This window comes from Pyxicephalus adspersus, chromosome 9 (assembly GCF_032062135.1).
Source record: "Pyxicephalus adspersus chromosome 9, UCB_Pads_2.0, whole genome shotgun sequence".
NCBI classification, from domain to species: Eukaryota; Metazoa; Chordata; class Amphibia; order Anura; family Pyxicephalidae; genus Pyxicephalus; species Pyxicephalus adspersus.
The window spans coordinates 21,503,029-21,522,977 of NC_092866.1; the positions used below are offsets into that span (position 1 = coordinate 21,503,029).

Genomic DNA, 19,949 nt, shown 5'->3' on the forward strand with positions numbered 1-19,949 from the left:
ATCTAAATAATTTAGATTAATCCACCGCATATTACTGCATGCTCTTCTCATGTGTTCTTGTTTCTTCTTATTGAGATTTTTTTTTTAATAAATTTCAAGTATGGCACGCGACTTGGTCTGTTTTTAATTTCAGCCTTCTGTGTATTTGAGTTTTACACCCCTGCTTTAGAGTTTACATACTACAGCTACTCCCAGGCACCACTAGAGAGCACTGTGGTGGTAAAGAAAGGTACAATGCATAGGGCTGATTATACAGAATGTTATCATAGCACCCCAAGACTGCAGACTGTGCAGATTGTCTAAAAACGAGACTAATATTTAATAAAAGAACCCAGAATATTGGCTATTTTTAGAGACTGATGCACAAAGGAGTACAAATGCATCATTTATACTGAACACCACTAAAGCCCTCATGTTCCCTGTCTAATATTGCACACCCATGTTTATTCCTAAGAATCCATTCCGTAACACCTAGATCCATCAGTCTACATAAAAATTAGATGCAGATATAGGAAGATAAACAAATATCTAATGGAGAAAGGTATGTGTCTGTGGACACTGCAGCAGTAGTTAAATGCAGGAGATGAGAGTGTTTACATGGACTCCAATCTCCAATGTGGAACTGATGTGGGATACCTCAGTCTACGAGTACAGGTAATCCCCAGGTTAGGAACATCTGACATACGGACGACTCCTAGATACCAACGTGGTTTTCTTGCTCCCTAGTGTGCAGGGCAGTGGCTTGATGGGGGAAGGGGACAGTTTGCATGACTTGCAGAAGAAGTCTTTTGCTAAATACAGCTGAGACTGAGCACTTCTGCAATTTCTTGTAAATTTTTAATGACCAAGACAAACTCTGCAGTTGTTTCTTTTTGCATATCATATAAATGTCTAGGCTCCATTAAGTTTTTTTTTTTTTTTTGCTTTCTGATTAGCTCACAGCGAGAGTCATTGACACAACACTGCCTAATATGTTGAGATAATATGTTATGTTAAGACAAACATCTGCCCTAATTACATTTATTAAAATAATGTACCCATTTAGACTTACATACAAATTCAACATAAGAACAAACCTACAGTCCCTATCTCGTATGTAACCCGGGGACTGTTAATGTTACATTCCAGATTGTGGTGAGGTTTTAGGTTTGTTCAGTTACTCAAGTGCGGAGTAATTAGAATGATGTCTTGCAGGTTGAAATTAGTAGATACAATCTTATGTTTTGAAGAGGAACTAAAGTCCCACTTTGAAAATTGGAATGTCCCTGCAACAACCATTCTTACCCATCTGATTGCTGCCCAGCTGTCTATTTGCATGTGCAGCTCAGCAATGCTTGCAAGGGATACCAGCCAATCCCAGCTTCCCTTGCATTTGCCGGGACTGAACTTTCATGCACCTGTGTGGGAGTTACGTCATAACGGACAATCAAGACGGCTTAAGATCAAGAGGAGGATAAAAAGAGGGGGGAAGATGGTGGCGCACGCAACGGAATAAGAACAGGCGAGTATAGGCCAGGTCTAGTTCTGCTTTAAAGAAGCTGTGAACACTTTGCATTGCATCAAATCCTCTGATTATCCTAACAAAATTTTACAATTTAGCAGTAAATAGCCAAACTGCTGTGGGTCAGGGGTGTTTGGTACACAAGGTTTGCAATGGGTCTAACAAAGTGCACCTTGATAATGCTCTGAACCTTTGTTAGCGTTCTTCTATAATAGCATATATTATCTGCAAGAACAACACAGACAGCCAAGATAATTATATAATCTCTGAGCAAATGGTAAGACACCATTAATATACAGAATATCTTATAATTACCTCTCCAGTATCTTTATCTTCACAGAAAGAAACTTCTAGCACACGATCAACTTCTACATAATCTGGGTTAAACAGTTCTTCTTCCATCTGTAGAACCCGAATAAAAGAATTAGTAAAAATAGGGGCACCAATGAATCTACCTGAATAATGCTACCCAATCATACAACCTCAATAACTATTTTTTTCAGATTTTTTTCTGCTTCATGTCAAGAAGCTGCTTGTATGAGAGAAAGTCCATTTGTTAATTGGTTAGTCAGTTTTCACCATCAATTCAAAACACAAAAATGTCACTCCACACCACCTGGTGAACATTGTCCTAAGCCTACATTTTAAATGTTTCCATGCATCAGACATACAAATAAAGAAGACCTATTTATTGGTGAATCTGACATTTTATCTGAAAATCAACTAATGTGACTTATTTACGGCTTTATAAATAGACCCCATAAATGGCAACCAGTCAATCACAACCCCCTAAAGTATACCAGAACCCCGTGTACCTTTTTTTTTTTTTTAAAAGCATGTAGCCAATATGCTTCCATAAACTTTTTATCTGTTTGCCTGCCCAGAAGCTTAAAACACCAGCACTGAACAACAGTGTCAAAAATTGGAATTCCAACCAAGAGAGTGGAGTGGATAGAATCTCACTTAGTGCTTTATTGCTGACTCTGCCTTTGTTGGTCAGGTTTATGCTTACTTCCTATCATGGCAATGGGACATGAAATAAAGAATGTATTGTTACGGTAGGAACTCCTCCATAAAACACAATAAATCATATATACGGATAACATCTCTCCAGTACAACATTCGTTGTGGTATTTGACTCCTTCTCACACATACTGCAGAAATGGAAAATCCTTCGCTTACATCAGCAAAAAAGTGTGCTCGTTGTGCCTGTCGGATCTTAAAGCGTTTTATCTTCTGCTGAATTCTTTTATCCTTCAGGAGCTGCTGCTCGGTGGCCCATTCACAGTGCAAGTAAGAACTGAAGCAAAGGAAATAGATTTTAGTGGTGCACATCAACACATGGAATGAAGATAAATGATTGAGCTAAAATATTACATTATTATTATAACAAATCATTTACACAAAGTGCAGAATAACACAAACACATGGCTGCGTGTTGCATGGCTCATGGTTTTATTTTAGTGGGTAATTAAAAAGTATGTATAGCCAACAATGTTTTTATATTTGCATGAAGTAGGTAAGTGTTAAAACCTATACATTTGTAATTGTCTGTGTCCTGTTGGAGATTTCCCAAAAATGTATTTGTGAAAGAAAATGTATCCAGGACGAAGGGGATTTTACCTCTTAGTTGTCATCTGAACAAGTGTCCTGTTGGAAGATTTCCCTTCATATTCTGCTAAGGGTATTGGTGCGTGACTCAAAAGTGGCACCATATAGACAATAATACAAAAAAGTGCACCACTGCCTAGTCAAATCAAAGGTTTAGTACTGTGTTCCCATTGCAAATTAACCATTACTTTTTGGGGGAAATCTCCTGGGTACCTGGGTAGGGGAGAAATCAATAAAAGAGGACAGAGGCTCTACCCTTCCCCCTAATCCAAAAATAAAATGATCAGGCTTGAGTTGGGACTTATGTCAAAAGCTCAGAATAAAATGAAAACAATTTAAGTATTTTACTTACTAATTTTTGTACTTGACATAAAACTCCTCCACGTCAACCAACATTCCTGATGGAGTCTGAAATTAAAGTGAAGTGAGTGATATGTACTGTGCTTACAACCTGCCCAAATTTAATAGACGGACCAATAAAATCACTTGCCTCTTTCTTCACTGTCCTAGATGATAAAATTTTATCCACAATTGCTGCATCTTCTTCACTTGGATTCTCCTGCAAGTAATGTTTTATCACAGTGTTAATTCAGTCACATCTTTTGCAAGCTGTATATTCACACTTTTGCATTTCTCTATTTTCAACATATATAGAATCAACAGATACAGCTCAATAAGCCCTATTATCCATGCAGCCTATTTCTAGAAACTGGAATTATTCTGTGAATAATAATTATAAAAGATTGGTCATCTTTCCGGGTACAGATAATGCGCTGACAGAGCAACTCTGTGCATCTATTTGTTGATTTAAAGGAAATGTACATAAGGAAACCACTAATTAGGACTACCTAATTCTTTAGCAGTATTGTACAATGACTGCACACCTGTCTTAAAAGGAACTGCGGCCTTTAGAAGATGTTATGTCTTGCACCTGCACAAGCCTTTTTTGCCAAAAATGTAATCACTATGTTAAATCCTCTTCAATACGTCCTGTTAAGCTATCCAATTGTATAGTAGCAACACAATCTCTGGTCTGGGGCATAGATTAAATAAAAAAAAAGTTGAAACAGCTCTGAAAACACAATCACACCCACTAAAATGTCTGGAAGATATTGGGGATGTCCATGGCAGCTCTATTCTAACTTACAGGCTCTACAAAGGTGCTTTAGGGCTTGTTCAGACCAATGGTAGGAACAGTGGTTCCAGTGAGGCTCCCGGCAGCCGCCACCTGGCCAGCTATTCATCAGACCCCACCTCTGCACTGGTTCTCAATGTACCAGTGTCTGAATATTCGCAAGTTTTTTCACAATTTACGCCGCAAAGAAGAACACGGGGAAGAAGCAAGAAGAAGATGGCGGTGCCTGGAGCTCCCTCTGCGGCGGCCGAAGACAGATAGCGGGACAACACGAGACCTGATGGAGGAAATCTCGCGACTGATAGACTGATCTGCGGTATTGATGGTAAGTGTGATTTTTTGTTTTGGTTTACTTTCTGCTTTAACTTCAGCCCCCAGTCATTGCCACTGGACAGGCGAGGGTGAAACACTACATGTTTCAATTGTGAACACTGTTCACAGGTTCAAGGAAGCGGCAACACAACCTCATTGCTTGACTGAGCAAATGGTTAAAGGGCAGCCCTTCTTCTAAGACAAATGAAAGTCACAGGTGGTATCACTGCATCTTCTGGCAAAACTGAAAGTATTAAATCTCATGAAAATGCACTCCAGCTCATTGCAAGAGTACATTCTCGTTCCTGGCTTTTTCTGAAAGGCAGAGTGATATCTTTCATGGCACCAGGAACTATCTGAGGTGTTTAATTCTATTTTTGGGGGACAAACTGCTTACAAATGTTGTGTTGGGGGAGCAAGGACCTCGCAGAAAAGAATATTTTTTATTTGCCCTCCACTTTATTACATGTCAGAGGGTGAAAAAAACAAAACACTACACTTTCATCCAGCAGGAATTGCAATCAAGTTCCCTTATTTACAGAAGACCACTAGAGAACCATTTAAAATCCTTCACATGAAATATAGTGACCAAACACTGAAACAATGAAAAAAAAAACAATAAAATCATAAAAAGTTATTTTAGTGTTACAATAAAACTCTTCTATTTAGAAGCAGTATACAGTTTCACAATAGAATCACTTGAAACTAAATGTAATCAAATGTTTCTGTATTTGTTTTCAGTGACTTGGCAGCTGTTTAATAGTCCAGCCTTGACACCCTCCCATTGTTTCTATGTGCATTTCCTCCACTACACACTGCAAAACACACTGAAATGCACCGTGTATTATGCTAGCTAATGTGGGTTTTCCTGATACAGATATTCTCTGCTCCAACAGGCCAAACACATGATGTATCTACATAGGATCTGCAGAGCAGAAGCCTGGGATCTGACAGCATATGCCTGCGATATGTGATTTAACATGTAAAATGAATGATGTTATTTAACATTTCTTTAAATGGGGCCCCCATTTTCACCTTTTTAGTCTGCGGAATTTTCCTAAAAATATATCTTACATAGTATTAAATGTAAAATACAAATAATTTATTATATTTAAGGTGCATAAAAAAAACACACAAAAACCAGTGGAAGTGCATTGCTTCTTAACTACAACAATGGATTTTTCTTGAAAATTTCACTTGGGGCACTCCAAAAGAATAATGCACATATTCTTAAATGCATAGCATTGAATGCACCATAAGACTGGTAAATTGAAAAGCTTTTGGGGTTTCCTAAACTCCATAGAAGATCCTATGTAGATGTATCATATGCATAGATGGAAGTAATGCATAGTGGAGCCACTTACCACAAACAGCTGTAAAGGCTGCTCTGCAGGCAGAGGGGCTGAGCCCTTCTTGGTTTTAACGTTGGCCTTTGGTTCATCCTCAGAATTCTTCCCTTCCCCCTCTTCTGCATATTTCTTCCTCTTTACCTGCCGGTTTGATCTTCGCTTCTATATGAAGAAAAAAAAATTGAAAATTTAATATTTCCAGAACACTCAAAGAAAATACGGTTCTCTCTAGCTGTTGAAGCACAAAGTAAATGGTGCAAGAGCTAGCCATATATTACAAATGCTTTTCCTAATGTTAGCGTAGAAACATTTTGATGGCATTCTTCCCCACTGGGAGATTTTCTCTCAATTCTTGTACCAGTGTCACCAAGAAAGTAGTTTTAAGTAGTAGGAAGTTTTTCCTACATAGTCACCTCAATACTGACATCCATAGATATTTCACCTTGATTCCTGCCAAACTGATAAAGAATTAGGAACATTTCTTCAATGGCAAAACTGATGACAAAAGTAACCCAATAGGGATTCTAATAAAAGAATGATTGACAAATATTTATCTTTCTGTGATGCGTGATTGGCTATAAAAACCTTGCTTACTTTTAAGTCTGTTCAAACCAATTTTGTTTTTTCAGGATAATCAAGGCTTTCTTTCGGTACCCTTAAGGGGTTAAAAATTAGGGGAGGGATGAAAAGAGATAATTTACACACAGTACAACTGACAGGGAGGGAATACAGTACAGGGAGGGAATACAAGTACAAAGCATGGTAATTATGGAGTCAGGAGCCAAATCAACAAGACTCTTGATCCCCAGCCAAAATTTCAGCTGTCCAATGATATGAAACAATAAACAATTAGTAAAATTAGTGGCAGGTCAGCAATAAAAGTATCCTAACCACCTATTTAACTTTAAATAGCATGGGCGCCTACTGGTTAAAAGAAAGGTTACTTGGCAGTAAAAAGTTTTATTGCAATCTTATGTGGTTCAATGTGTTGATACTTCTGCTCGGAAAAAACAATAATTAAAAAAATATTTAATTTATTGGAATGTGGGCAGCTTAAGGTTATAATACTACTATATAGCCCTTCAGGTACTTTTAAAGTTACGTCCAATCTTACAGTGAACTTTTATTAGATTTTAATGAACATCTCTCATGGACTCATCAAGGTGCAAAGACATTAAAGGTGCGTTATACAGTGCTAAAATATGACAAGCAATAACATTGAGAGTTACTTGAAACCTAATCAATCAAGGCTAATGTGTGTTTAGGAAGGTTTATATACTCCATGTAATAGAGCAAGGCTATTTAAACAAGGAAAATAATGTCTATGGTTAGGGGATGAAGATGTGCAATATATCTTTGCACTGTTTTTTCCTAAAATTGTAATATTATAACCATTACCTAATGTATAAAAAAAAACCCAGAAAGTTGAAATAACTGTCCTTTTAAAATGCACAACATTGAAGATCCATCTGTGGATTTTTGTCTGACACAGATTGTTTTTTTGTATATGCCTCAAACTCATGATTTAGTGCTGGGTGCCTTTTTTTTTGGTAGGGGGGAATTCTACCAATGAGAAACCAATACGTAATAGTAATGATTACTATACTGCTAAAGAAAAAGAGCCAAAAAAAGTCACTATTCTGTTCTTGTCTAACCTAATGCACCATCAAATAAAATAAATTGAAATAAAATGATAAAACCAAAACACCACAAGAATATCGCTCCTACACTTAAAACATTGCTATGGAAGTAGAACTTGCACATGCTGCAAAATCAACCCCGAGAGAAGTCATTTTACAAATTGATAAACACAACCCTGTGTACCGAACGCCTACACTGTTGTAAACACCTCATTAATACCTAAGCAGATTTGTGAAATCTTGCATGAAAATAAAAAAGCATAGATTTGCATCAAATAATGGGGTTCCATTTTTGAGCATTTGTTATTTTGAAGTATGTTATTGGTCTCAATCCCTATATACCCACCTAGACACTTTTGTTTTTTATCTCTCTTATTAGGCTTTATATGAGGGATCAAGAAACCTAGGGAGAGCTCTCCATGCAGGTGAAACAAGACATCTTTAAGCTGCAAAAACAGAAAAAACCCATCCAAGAAATTGCTACAATATTATGAGTGGCAAAATCTACAGTTTGGTACATCATGAGAAAGAAACAAAGGACTGGTGAACTCAGCAACGCCAAAAGACCTGGACGTCCACGGAAGACAACAGTGGTGGATGATTGCAGAATTCATTTCCTGAAAAACATCTAAAAAAGCCAGCAAAGTTCTGGAAAAACTTTCTTTGGACAGATGAAACCAAGATCATGGTTTGGAACAGTTCATGATCCAAAGCATAGCACATCATCTGTAAAACATGGCGGGGCCAGTGTGATGGCTTGAGCGTGCATGGCTGCCATGGCACTGGGACACCAGTGTTTATCCATGATGTGACACAGGACAGAAGCAGCTGAATGAATTCTGAGAATTCAGAGACATACTGTCTGCTCAAATCCAGCTAACTGCAGTCACATTGTTGGGAGGCGTTTCATAATACAGATGGACAATGACCCAAAACATACAGCCAAAGCAACCCAGGAGTTTATTATAGCAAAGAAGTGGAATATTCTTGAATGGCCAAGTCAGTCACCTGATCTGAACCCAATTGAGCATGCATTTCACTTGTTGAAGACTAAACTTTGGACAGAAAGGCCCACAAACAAACAACAACTGAAAGTCGCTGCAGTAAAGGCCTGGCAGAACATTAATAAGGAGGAAACCCAGCATCTGGTGATGTCCATGAGTTCAGGACTACAGGCTGTCATTGCCAGCAAAGAGTTTTCAACCAAGTATTAGAAATGAACATTTTATTTTCAGCTTATATTTTGTCCGATTACTTTTGGGCCTCTGAAATGAAGTGATTGTGTTAAAAAGGCTTTAGTTCCTCACATTTGTATGCAATCTTTTTGTTCAACCCACTGAATCAAGGCTGAAAGTCTGCAGTTCAACTGCATCTGAGTTGTTTCATTTAAAATTAATTGTGGCAATGTACAAAACCAAAATTAGAAAAAAAGTTGTCTCTGTCCAAATATTTATGGACCTAACTGTATGTTGAGTTTCATTACTGAAAAACATTGGGGTAAAGCCTTTTGTTACACAGACAGATTATCTGGACCACAACAGCTTGTAGTATTGCAGATAGTAAAAAAGACGATAATTACAGCAAAAATCCCATAGTTTATAAGAAAACATTCTTCTGTCATACACAACCCACTTATATGGAACAATTTGGTTAAATACCAAATTTTCATTTGGATATGTTGGGAAATAGATCTTATAGTAATGACTTCCTTCACAGGCCATAAGCAATTATGCCCCCCAAAAATGTTGATGACGTGCTCAGAGTTTAAAAAAAGGGAGAGATTTCAAATGCTAAAATGAACCACTTGGCAATATCTCTCCATCATTTGTACAAAGTAGGCTAAAACGCCCTTGTGATACACATCTGATATGGTAACAGTGTCAGGGAAAGTATAGAGTTGGTCCAGAAAAGGCAAAATACATCAGTCAAATCTTGAAAAAATACCATTTGTTTGACCTCTTTCCAGATAAATAGGGCTAGTTTTAATATTGGTAATCATGAAGAAAAACATGGAGCTTCAAAGAAGAATAATTGCTCTCCTGTCCCTAATATATGGTAAATGTGAAAAGATGTCTTAGAGAGGACCCACATAACCAAGCAGAATCATTTTAAAAAGATTTATTCGGTCTGCCACTTTTTTAGCCCACACTCGTAACTTAGATTTGACGTTTTGCAGTGTTATCACAATCCTTAGGTATTTAAGGAAATGTACTTTTTAAGGGAGGTGGATGTTGGAGGGTTTCTGACAGGTAATCTTAAACCTGGAGTATTCTCCTAAATTATACAAGTGTATCTATAGCCAAATATAATAAGGGGTCCATATAATGGAGGTATTAATTTGTGGGAATATAGCCAAAGTATATTTCAAGACAAGCTAATGAACATGGTCGTTTGATTTGAAGACCTTGGCTCTGTTCCGGGAAACCAAGGCAAGCAATAAAGAAATATGCTTCAAATATTAGTTAAGTAACCACTTGTGCCCTACAGATATTAATAGTCCAACATTGAGGCACAGGCCACACATCTTGAAATCACATCAAGCTCAAAACTTTACTGGCTTCAGGTAACCCCCAATGTGATCACAGAACAGACACACATCTTACCTCTTGTACATTAGATTGTGGTAGGGTCAGTTATATACCTTAAAGAACTTAAATAACATTTTATTTCACTGAATATGTGCCTCTGATACCTTTGTTCTACACCATCACAGATTTCTATTATACAGTGATGTCCTGCAAAGTCTCCTTTGAGATACATAGAACTACTTCTTAAAAATCCAACTCCTACTAAACTTGTTAAACCACATGCACAAGTCTTGGAACCCATTTAACCCAAATATTAAAAAACAAAAAACAAAAGGCCGGTTGTACAATAAATCAAAAGAAAGTAGCAAAGGTTGTGTTTCATTTAACACTAGACTGGTATAATAGACTACTGCACGTGTTCAAAGATGTTCCGGCAGGCTTCAGTAATTAGACCATTATTCATGTATAACTGCTGTTTAAAAAGGACATAAGAGAAGGAGAGGAAAGAAGGAGCCCCAGCATGACAATGACATTGTATGGAAAATGAGACTGCCCAGGGTACATAAAGCAGGGGAAGCAAAGCAGAAGAAAAAATTATCTGTCTCGACCCAGAAGGGGTAAAGGTTGGAAACAAGCTGATGGAAGCATTAAATAATCTATAAATGAAAAAACTTTAGCAGTAGCTGAATGTATTCTTTTCTGAATGCAGCACAAAGCAGCCGGCCACAGAGCTGGGACACCAGGTTTATGGTTTAGCCTTAGCTATTGAAGAGGTATTAGTCTGTACATTGGCCATCAGGACTGATAGGGATACTAAAAATGCAAGAGATCTAGTTGGGTAAGTGGAATGCACATATAAATTAAGATCCAAAAACAATGTCAGGGTTATGCCTAATATTTGGGGCAGGCGGGAATGTTAGGTTTGATTTATACTATGTAGTTTCCAAAAATATCAATTGTCACTGTTTGCAATCAATGATCAACAGATCAACCATTACTCCTGCACAGCTTTTTTTATTATGGTAAAATGTATATTTAAAGGATTTCATATTATTAACTAGGAAAATACTGCAATAACTGAGCCAAGAAAAACAGATCACTTAGAACTTAGAATAAATTACCAGAAAAAAAAAACAATAAAAGAGAACAAACAGAAGAGGTGATATTGTGTCATAGAAATGTGCCTACTCCATCAATACTTATCCAAACTGATATTAAAGCTAAATCAAGATTTAGATTTGGCGTTGAGTTGGAGAAGGATCTGGGATCATGAGGGAAGCAGAGTGCCAACAAATTGCTTTGTAATGGATGCAGCAGTTGAATAGACCTAAGAATTTATGTGGGGCTGTTCTAACATTGATGAACCTACAAAACAATACCCAGTATGGGGTTCAATTTGTCTACAGGCACATAAATCTTAATGTTTGTCTTCTTTAAATTAAATGATTTACACCTGTGGAAAAGGCTATCTGAAAATTGAATATTTTAGAAGCAGGTAATTATCCCGTCATATTCTCCCTATATTCCTATAGGAGAACCTAGAATGGGCGAGTAATAATGCCGATAGTGGTACCAAACACTTGCCATACATCATTAAAATATATGAAGTTTCAAGTAGTTTTGCTGGGAAAAAACAGTCAAAGCTGCAGAATGGGGTCTTCAAACCTCTGCAGATTGGCACCTTCAAACCCAGAGCTTTATCATCTTTCACAACTAGGGAATAAGAATTTGTCCCAGACTAACCTTTAGTAATATTCCATTCAAAAACATATCTGTCCTTTTCACTTCTTCAGTGAAATGGTTATAGCTGACAGTATGTCGAAAACTACTTGTAGCCTCACCTGGGGGTCTTCGTCTTTCCGAGGAGTTGTGTCAGTGTCAGAGACATCATCTGAAGAGTCAATCTTTCTCTTCTGCTTCCGGCCCAAAGTGATTATCAATTTTCTGTGAGGAAGAGAAAAAAAAATAGAAAATTAATTGAAAACCTATGATAAAGGAACTAAGCTTTACCTAATAAATCAGTCGCCATCTATGTTGATTTCTCTAAAATCAGCCAACACTGTATAACCATAGCATGCATGCAGAAAAGGCCTGCTCACTGGTCCGCAAGGGAATTTCTGATAGTAAAGGGAAGGGAAAACAGTGGAGACGAGTTGACCTTTATACAACGCGCACGCCCTTTACAATAAATTATACCTACCACTTCACAGTAGTCTAAATACGGAAATCCTAAGGGCTGCAGTCTTGGGTTTGTTTAGCAGCCTTCTTTACCATCTACAACTATGAATTACGGTCCCAAAAAAGGGCTCATTTACCTTTGTAAGTCTCCTTGGGAAATGAGATTTTACTGTGAAGAAAGAACTAGAATTGTGGGTTGATTTAGGTCAATGGGCCTGACTTATTAAAGCTCTCCAAGACTGCAAAATATTTGTATTATTATTAAACAGGATTTATATAGCGCCAACTTATTACGCAGCGCTGTACATTAAATAGAGGTTGCAAATGACAGACGAATACTGACAGTGACAATCTAGTAGGTGGGGGAATTTACACACAACAGGATGGGAGATATGGAGTGGTGGGAAGTAGTGATGGTTTCAAAAGACAGAAGATGGGTAGGCAAGAAAAATGGATTTTGAGTGCTCTTTTAAATGAGCAGAAAGTAGGAGCAAGCCATATAGGACGAGGAAGACCATTCCAGAGAGTTTTGACAGCTCTAGAGAAGTCTTGTATACATGCGTGTGATGAGGTTATGAGTGAGGAAGTCATTGGAGGAGCAGAGAGAGCGGCTGGGGGAGTAATTTTTTACCAGGTCAGAAATGTAAGTGGGACAAGAACTGTGTAGAAATATAAACGATCACGGGTGAAACTGGCTAATCCAGCAAACCTGGATCACCCAGGATACAAAGCATTTGCCAACTAAGAGCTAATGATTTGTAAGAAATCTATTTCAGATTTTCTGGATCACCCAGGTTCACCCATGATAGTCTATATTTGGCAGTCTTGGAGAGCTTGAAAAAATGAAATGGGAAGCGGGGGGAATTGGGTTTATAACTGCAGGTTTTATAAAATGTATTCTTAGGATATTGCTTTTTTCCAACCCACATTCAGTTTTTGTTCTAATAAACCGCTGTGTGAATTGTGTTTATTAAAAATGCAAAAGGCTCTGCATAAAAATAAACGCAGGCGTCACTTGGCTGGACAAAAATATGAGAAGCCATTTGTAGAAAAAAAGAAAACATCTTTCTGAAACATCTTTTCTTCTTGAATATCAATTTGCTTACCAAGAACTAAAAAAAAAAAAAATGTATTAAGATATGATCCAAACTACACAAACAAAGCAACACAAACGTCAACAGACAGCAGAGGAATGGAATGGCACACTGACATTTATGGCCATGACAAGTAAGGGAAGGATCTGACCGCACAATCTGGCGATTCTTTACAAGGTGGTTTCTCCTAGTAAAGCAATGTCTGTCTCTAGCTAAGGCATTTTTTAATGACTGTCAGCCTTTCTAATGACTGTCACTACTCATCTCTTTCCCGGTAACGGCACCCCACAGCGCAGTGTCAAGCTGGGATAGGAAAGGTTAACACAAATGCTATAAAATAGCTTGTGATCTGTGGGAAAAGCCAGGAGACTAACAGGATAATCACAGGCTGCCATGCAGGGAACCCGGGGAAATCACCCGGCGAAGGCTGTCTATAAAACACAAGCCTCACACAATGCAGACTTGATAATTACTAGCTAGACTGTAAATCGGAAGAGGCTGCCCAAACAGAAATGGCTTTGCAGGGGCTGCTTGTTTCTAATGAGAGCAGAGAGGCAGGTTTTATTGTATAGTCAAGGCAATTAGTTTACATTAATGCAGCGGCTCTGACACTGCGGGCACCTGAATGTTCACTCCCCCCTCTTGAAGGTATTATCAATCTTCTAACTGCAGTGCCGAGTGTAGAGAAGAAACAGAGCAGCATCTGACGTAAATACAGCATTTTCATACTGCAAGAGGCATATTCTGCTCCTACATTATTGTGATTCAGGTTTTCAGTCCAGTTCTTGTTTATTTGCTTTATTCTTGGAAAATGGGCGTCTTCCCGTCATAGCTATAGCTAAGTTCTCAATTCACTGCTCGACATTAAAGCAGAGCTAAAGCTGGATATAAATGGCCAGGGTAAGGGTTATTGTTAGAAATGGCATATGCATCTTCTGCCAAAAAACTCGTTGATCACTATTTTTTTTTTTTTTGTGTGTCCACATTGCCTGTGGAACAAATGCCACACAGTGAAGGGTGTGTGTTCCCTGTAAGATGCCAATATAATGTCATGTATGACCATAGGAGTAACATCGGCACTGGCTGCCTAATGGTAGAAGAAAGAGGATGTTGGTCTGGAAGAAGAGAGAGAGAATACTTACACACTACAGCAATTGCACCTGCTGTCCTTTCAAAGTCTTTAGTTCTACTGTATTTACTCACTGCTAGAACAGTTTTATTTAATTTTATGCAAATGTTACTTTAAAGTGTACCTAAACTCAGAATTTTCACTTTACATAAAAGGGTAGACAACCCTTTTATTTAAAGTAAAAATTCTGTTTGTGTTTGTTTAAGTACAACACCATTTTTAAAGTGCAGCACAGCCCCCTTAATTATCTTGGCTGGGAGACCTTTCATCAACAGGGAAAAAATTTCTGATCTCAAGCATGCACGGTGAGATCAGTAAGTTTTTTCCCCATCCACGTCACCCGATTTCACACTTAAACAGTACGAGATGGGGTGACATGGAGGGAAAAAAAACAGAAGAGAGGAGAAGATGGCAGCGACTGGCGCTCCTTCTGCGCCGGGCTGAAGACAGAAAGCTGGACGACGCAGGACCCGATGGAAGAAACTTCCGGACAGATAGACTGATCTGCAGGATTGAAGGTAAGTGTGATTTTATTGTTTTGGGTTAACTTCCGCTTTAAGATTGGATTTTTCCCGATATGACGCAACTTTTTTGTGCATAAAATTTTAATTTACAGATATTCATCTGAAATTAAAAACATGAACTCCTAGGTAGATCACAGGTAATGTTATCTTATTCTTGATCAGCTCATGTACTGTGTGATCTGGCATGATAAAAGCAAGCACTGTCTTTGAGATGGCAGAGAAAAAAGTGAGGAGCATGCTTTTCCAGGAATTGCATATTCTGAATGAAACTTCAGCTGCCTAACTCTCTGCATAAACTTAATTGTATGTTGCAGGCAGCTCACATAGGAGCAACCCCCTGTTTATATAAAAGTTTCACTTTGACGGGTTTACTGATACTTTATGAACAAATGCAGATTGCTGTTGATTACTGAGCATTACAGTGAAAACCGCTTTCAACAGTATTTTAACTATATTTAAAAATGTACTTTTTAACCTCTTGCATGCAAACTCCACGTGATCCGTAGAGCTTGGTGCATAACAGAGACAAATGTTCAGATTAGTTTAAAACAAAAAAATGAAAACAGCATGCTGAGTACTGATACAAATCCAAGCTGTGATAATACAAATAGAATACATTGTAACCAGATTGCATTCTATTTCTAAAATACATATGAAGTCAGGAAAATTGGTCTCCTGTAATGCAGAGTGGAAAAATTAATGCTTATATTTAACAGCAGAATATAAAATCAGTTGTCAACACTTGCCTGCAGTACTTAATGAAGCTTGCAGGATGAGATCATAAAAACAAAAATGGTGATTAATGAAGACAAAAAAACCCCAAAAAAACTAAAATGACGGGTTGCTTTAAAGGGGAACTGAATAATTATAATGCAGATTTCCTGAGTGCCCCTTCTCCTGATCTAACCCAACCTTCCACAGATTATTATTATTAACCTTTATTTATAAAGCACTAATATAATTTACAGTGATGTACAATAAAAAAGGGGCTGAGGACAATCTGCATAATATACAAATGTGGACAATATTACAGGTGGTAAGGAGCCTCCATAATACAGCTTAGAATCTGGCGATCAGTGGTTTCTTCTTTAGATGTTTCTGTACTTTGCAGCCTGATAAGACTTCTATGGGACAGGTACCACCAAACACAGGATTTGGGGTATCTTATGTCAGGGGACAGGGTCATTAAGGAATAACCAGCCTGTGTTACCCTTTGGTTTTGCTGTTTATTTCCCATACATACCCAGGACAATATCTGGGGAAGTCAAATAACCTAACTGCATGTTTTGGAGATGGGTGGGAAACCCATGTAAACACAGGAAGAACATGCAAACGCTTTCCTAATAACATTGTTTTTTACAGCCAGGTTGCGAACAATACCCTATTTCATCACGCAGCATCTTCCTGCTGGCTCAATGGACAATGAATGATGATTCACTCTAAAATGCGGACAGGCGGCAAGGGAGGTTGTAAAGATGAAAGGAGGTAGAAATCACACGAAAGATGTGCGAGCCACAGGCTGCAGGAGGGACAAGATCTAAACATATTATTTCACTGCAGAAGGAAAATTCATATGCCCACCAAGACAGGGCTAAGCTGTATGGCAGAGCTGCATAAATCTCAGGACCTGATGGCCATAAAAACAAATTCTTTGGCCTTTAACACAGTTCCCATACAAGTATTTCAAGCATGTATTTAGAGGTTTGCCTTTGTTCTCAATAGAGTGTGAAATACTTTAATACAATCTCAAATTCAGCAAAATAAGAATTAAGTTTTTGTATTTATAATCAATACAGATTTGATGTTTTACAATGAATGCAATGTTTCTGAAATGTTAATTGCAAGATATTAAGAGTGACTCCTACCCAATCTTCTTCTTCTCTTTTAGTTTGGCGGTCAGACCAGCTTTGGTTTTCTTGCTCTCTTTCTCCTTAGGTTTGGACTTTGCTTTCCGCCCACGTTTCTCCTCCTTGCCCTCTGAAGAGGAGACGCTGGGGAAGTTGTCAGGGCTCATGACCCGGGGAATGTTCCTCTCACCCCTCTCCTTGGCTTTGGCGATTGCTTCAGATATGATACGATTAGCCTTCTCCTGTTTGCTTTCCGAATCAACCTTTTTTTTAGGGCGCCTCTCAGAGGCCGATCTCACCTTGGAATTTGGCAGTTTGTGGTAGGTCCGGGAACCATCAAGCTTTTTAGTGGAGGGAGGCTGTGAAAGGAAAAAGAAAAACTTGTTAACAAATGATTGCATGATGCCGGCCTTCATGTAGTCACCTCTCTTAAAACATTACAAAGCACACCTACAGATTTACAAAATGGAAGTCAAATTTTCACTGGAAGAACAGCCAAAACTTTACTATTTTTTTTTTGTTAACTGTTGGCTTATGAGGGGAAACTTTATAACCCTTGCCAGGCTTTAGCTACTATCTAGGGCTCCATAGAAAAGATTTTCTTACTATCCAGGGCTATGTTCAGTGAAGCTGTGGTTATACTTATGCCACTGAACAGCTGTCTTTGATAGGATGTTACATGCAGCGTCTCACCCGCAGCAGCTCAAAACTGACTGGGGGTAGCAGCGGTTTTATCACCACTCGGTGACCCCCATTATCTGCAAACACGGATTCCTTAAGAACCAGAAAAGTGGTGCCAGCCACCAGGAGCCACATATGAATGATTGTTCCAGTTGTAGGTCTGAACAAAAGCCTTAACCGGGAACAATTTTACCACTAATAAAGCAAATAAAACAAAAGAAATAAAAAAAAAAAAAACTAAAAAAGTGTTTACATTGGACAAACACTGTAATGGTAAACTCCAGGATGCTGGTCACTTTTGATCTTGGCTGCCTTTCCCCATTAAAACAATTATGTTGTAAAATAATTCCTTATTCTTTAGATAATTTATTATTTCCTTTTCTGGTGACATCTTCTGCTACACGTGAGAAGTACAGTGTGCCCGAGTGCCTGCGAGACGTTGCACCTTCCATCCAACCAGGAGAAAGTTTTCCATGTTTCAATAGGAATACACTGACATGGTGGATGGTAATCAAATACCCTGCACTGAAGTATTGGCTATGTATGAGCATCAATGGCTGGGCTGCAAGTGGGTGCTGTGAGCATAATACCCACCCATGAACAATGTTCTCTTTTGTAAGCTAGGAATAGGAGGAAACCTGACTGGGAGCTGTTCCTTTACGAAGAAAACGGACAAACCCAGTCACCCAACACGCTAGACAAACTAAACTGTTTGACTGGGGAAAATGTTTGTGGGTGAAAAAGTAACACATAAATGGATCAAAAAGAAACAAATAGAGAACAATTTTGTACAATGTAGGCACATAGCTTTTAAATCATATTCTCAAAACGTTTATTACAGGCTGCGGAATGGGCAGCACGGTGGCTCAGAAGTTAGCACTCTGGCCTTGCAGTGCTAGAGCCCAGGTTGGAAAGGGCCACTATCTGCATTGAGTTTGCATGTTTTCCACATAAAACACAGGGAGAACATGCAGTTAGGTAATTGGCTTTCTCCAAATTGGCCTTAGACTGTATTATAGATATATGATTATTCAGTGTTTTCCTCCCAGCCCCCTTTACCCGGGTGCACTACCCAGCACTTTCAGCAACCACCTGGCAGTTTTTGGGTGGTTACTGAAGAATTGGGTCACAATAGAGGAGTTGCCACCCCGCCTACATTTTGTTCCTTTTTCCTACCCAGCTTAAAAACATTTCTGGGTTGATCATCGCTTACAGTAGGGACATCAGATTGTGAGCCTCTAATATGTCAGCGCTATATAAATACTGGATAATAACAAAAGCCAAGGGATAAATGATCTGTTAGGCTTCCACCACAATCTGTAACCTATTCTTCTCAATACAAGGCTTTACAAAGAACTCTTCAGAAATATGCAGTTTAGGAGTCTGCAAATAGGATTTTGCAGAATGAAAAAAGAGAAGGGGGACTAAATTAGTAAAAGCCGTGGAAGACCTCAGTTATCATGATAGATTAACTGAATTGAATGAATTCACGCTTTAAGATAGGCAGATTAATGGTGCTGGGGGGAGTACGATCACTTTGAATAAATATGCAATAGCTTATACTGGAGCTATATCCAGCCAGCATAGCAGATCACGTTAAAATGGCTCTTCACAAAATGGCTTTTAATATTTATTTTTAATAAATAATGATGTTGAAGGTGAGATTGGGAACGGAGAAGATTGACCTTAATTTATATATATATATATATATATATATATATATATATAAGCACACCTAACAACTAAACAGGGCCTGCACTATTTATACGAAGAAGAAAAAAGGAGAAACAACCCCTCAATATCACAGATACACAAAGAATATCTGTAACCAGGCCCAGATTGGTTAATATAGGCAACTCACCTTCCATTGAAAGTTGCCACAGCAATTACTCATTTTCCATTCTGCTCTGAAATCATTAATGGATAAAATCGATTGGCTAGAATGCAGAAAACAAGCAATTGTTTTGCAAAAATGTCCAACTATGAAGCCCAATAGTTACAGCAAAAATTATAACCAGGGGTCTACTTTCAATGGTGTTCAACACTTCCTTTAGTAATCAAAGATGTACCCATGTTACAATTAACATCACTATCAAGCAGATTGGTAAATCTTTGGCACTGAATCAATAGGGGCAAGCAATTTAAATATTACATAGTCACCTCCTCTTTTTATAACACTGGATAGGGTAAATAATAGTAATAATACTTGTGCAGTGCTGTGGTCCTTGTAGGCATTGAAATTATTACACAAAAGTAGGACTGTTAACTCAAATCGGTAAGTCAGCAACACTTAAGTCAGGCAGCAGGGAAGGTAACACCAGTAGCCATTTTTAATTAGGTACCTAAAGGTTCTGTAATTGTGCATTTAAACACGGACAGACATTTAAAGCCATCTCAAAGGGTTTTGTCTTCTTTCAAAG

At 38.2% G+C, this 19,949-nt stretch overlaps 1 protein-coding gene across 1 annotated transcript in view; it reads right to left on the bottom strand.

Moving 5' to 3' along the window:
* Positions 1 to 19,949, bottom strand: part of CHD9 (chromodomain helicase DNA binding protein 9) — a 108,351-nt gene that overhangs the window by 40,442 nt on the left and 47,960 nt on the right. Inside the window, 7 exon segments of the mRNA XM_072422748.1 lie at positions 1,817 to 1,903; positions 2,684 to 2,801; positions 3,465 to 3,520; positions 3,603 to 3,671; positions 5,924 to 6,070; positions 11,918 to 12,020; positions 16,867 to 17,207. Coding sequence (XP_072278849.1) covers positions 1,817 to 1,903; positions 2,684 to 2,801; positions 3,465 to 3,520; positions 3,603 to 3,671; positions 5,924 to 6,070; positions 11,918 to 12,020; positions 16,867 to 17,207 — 921 coding nt within the window.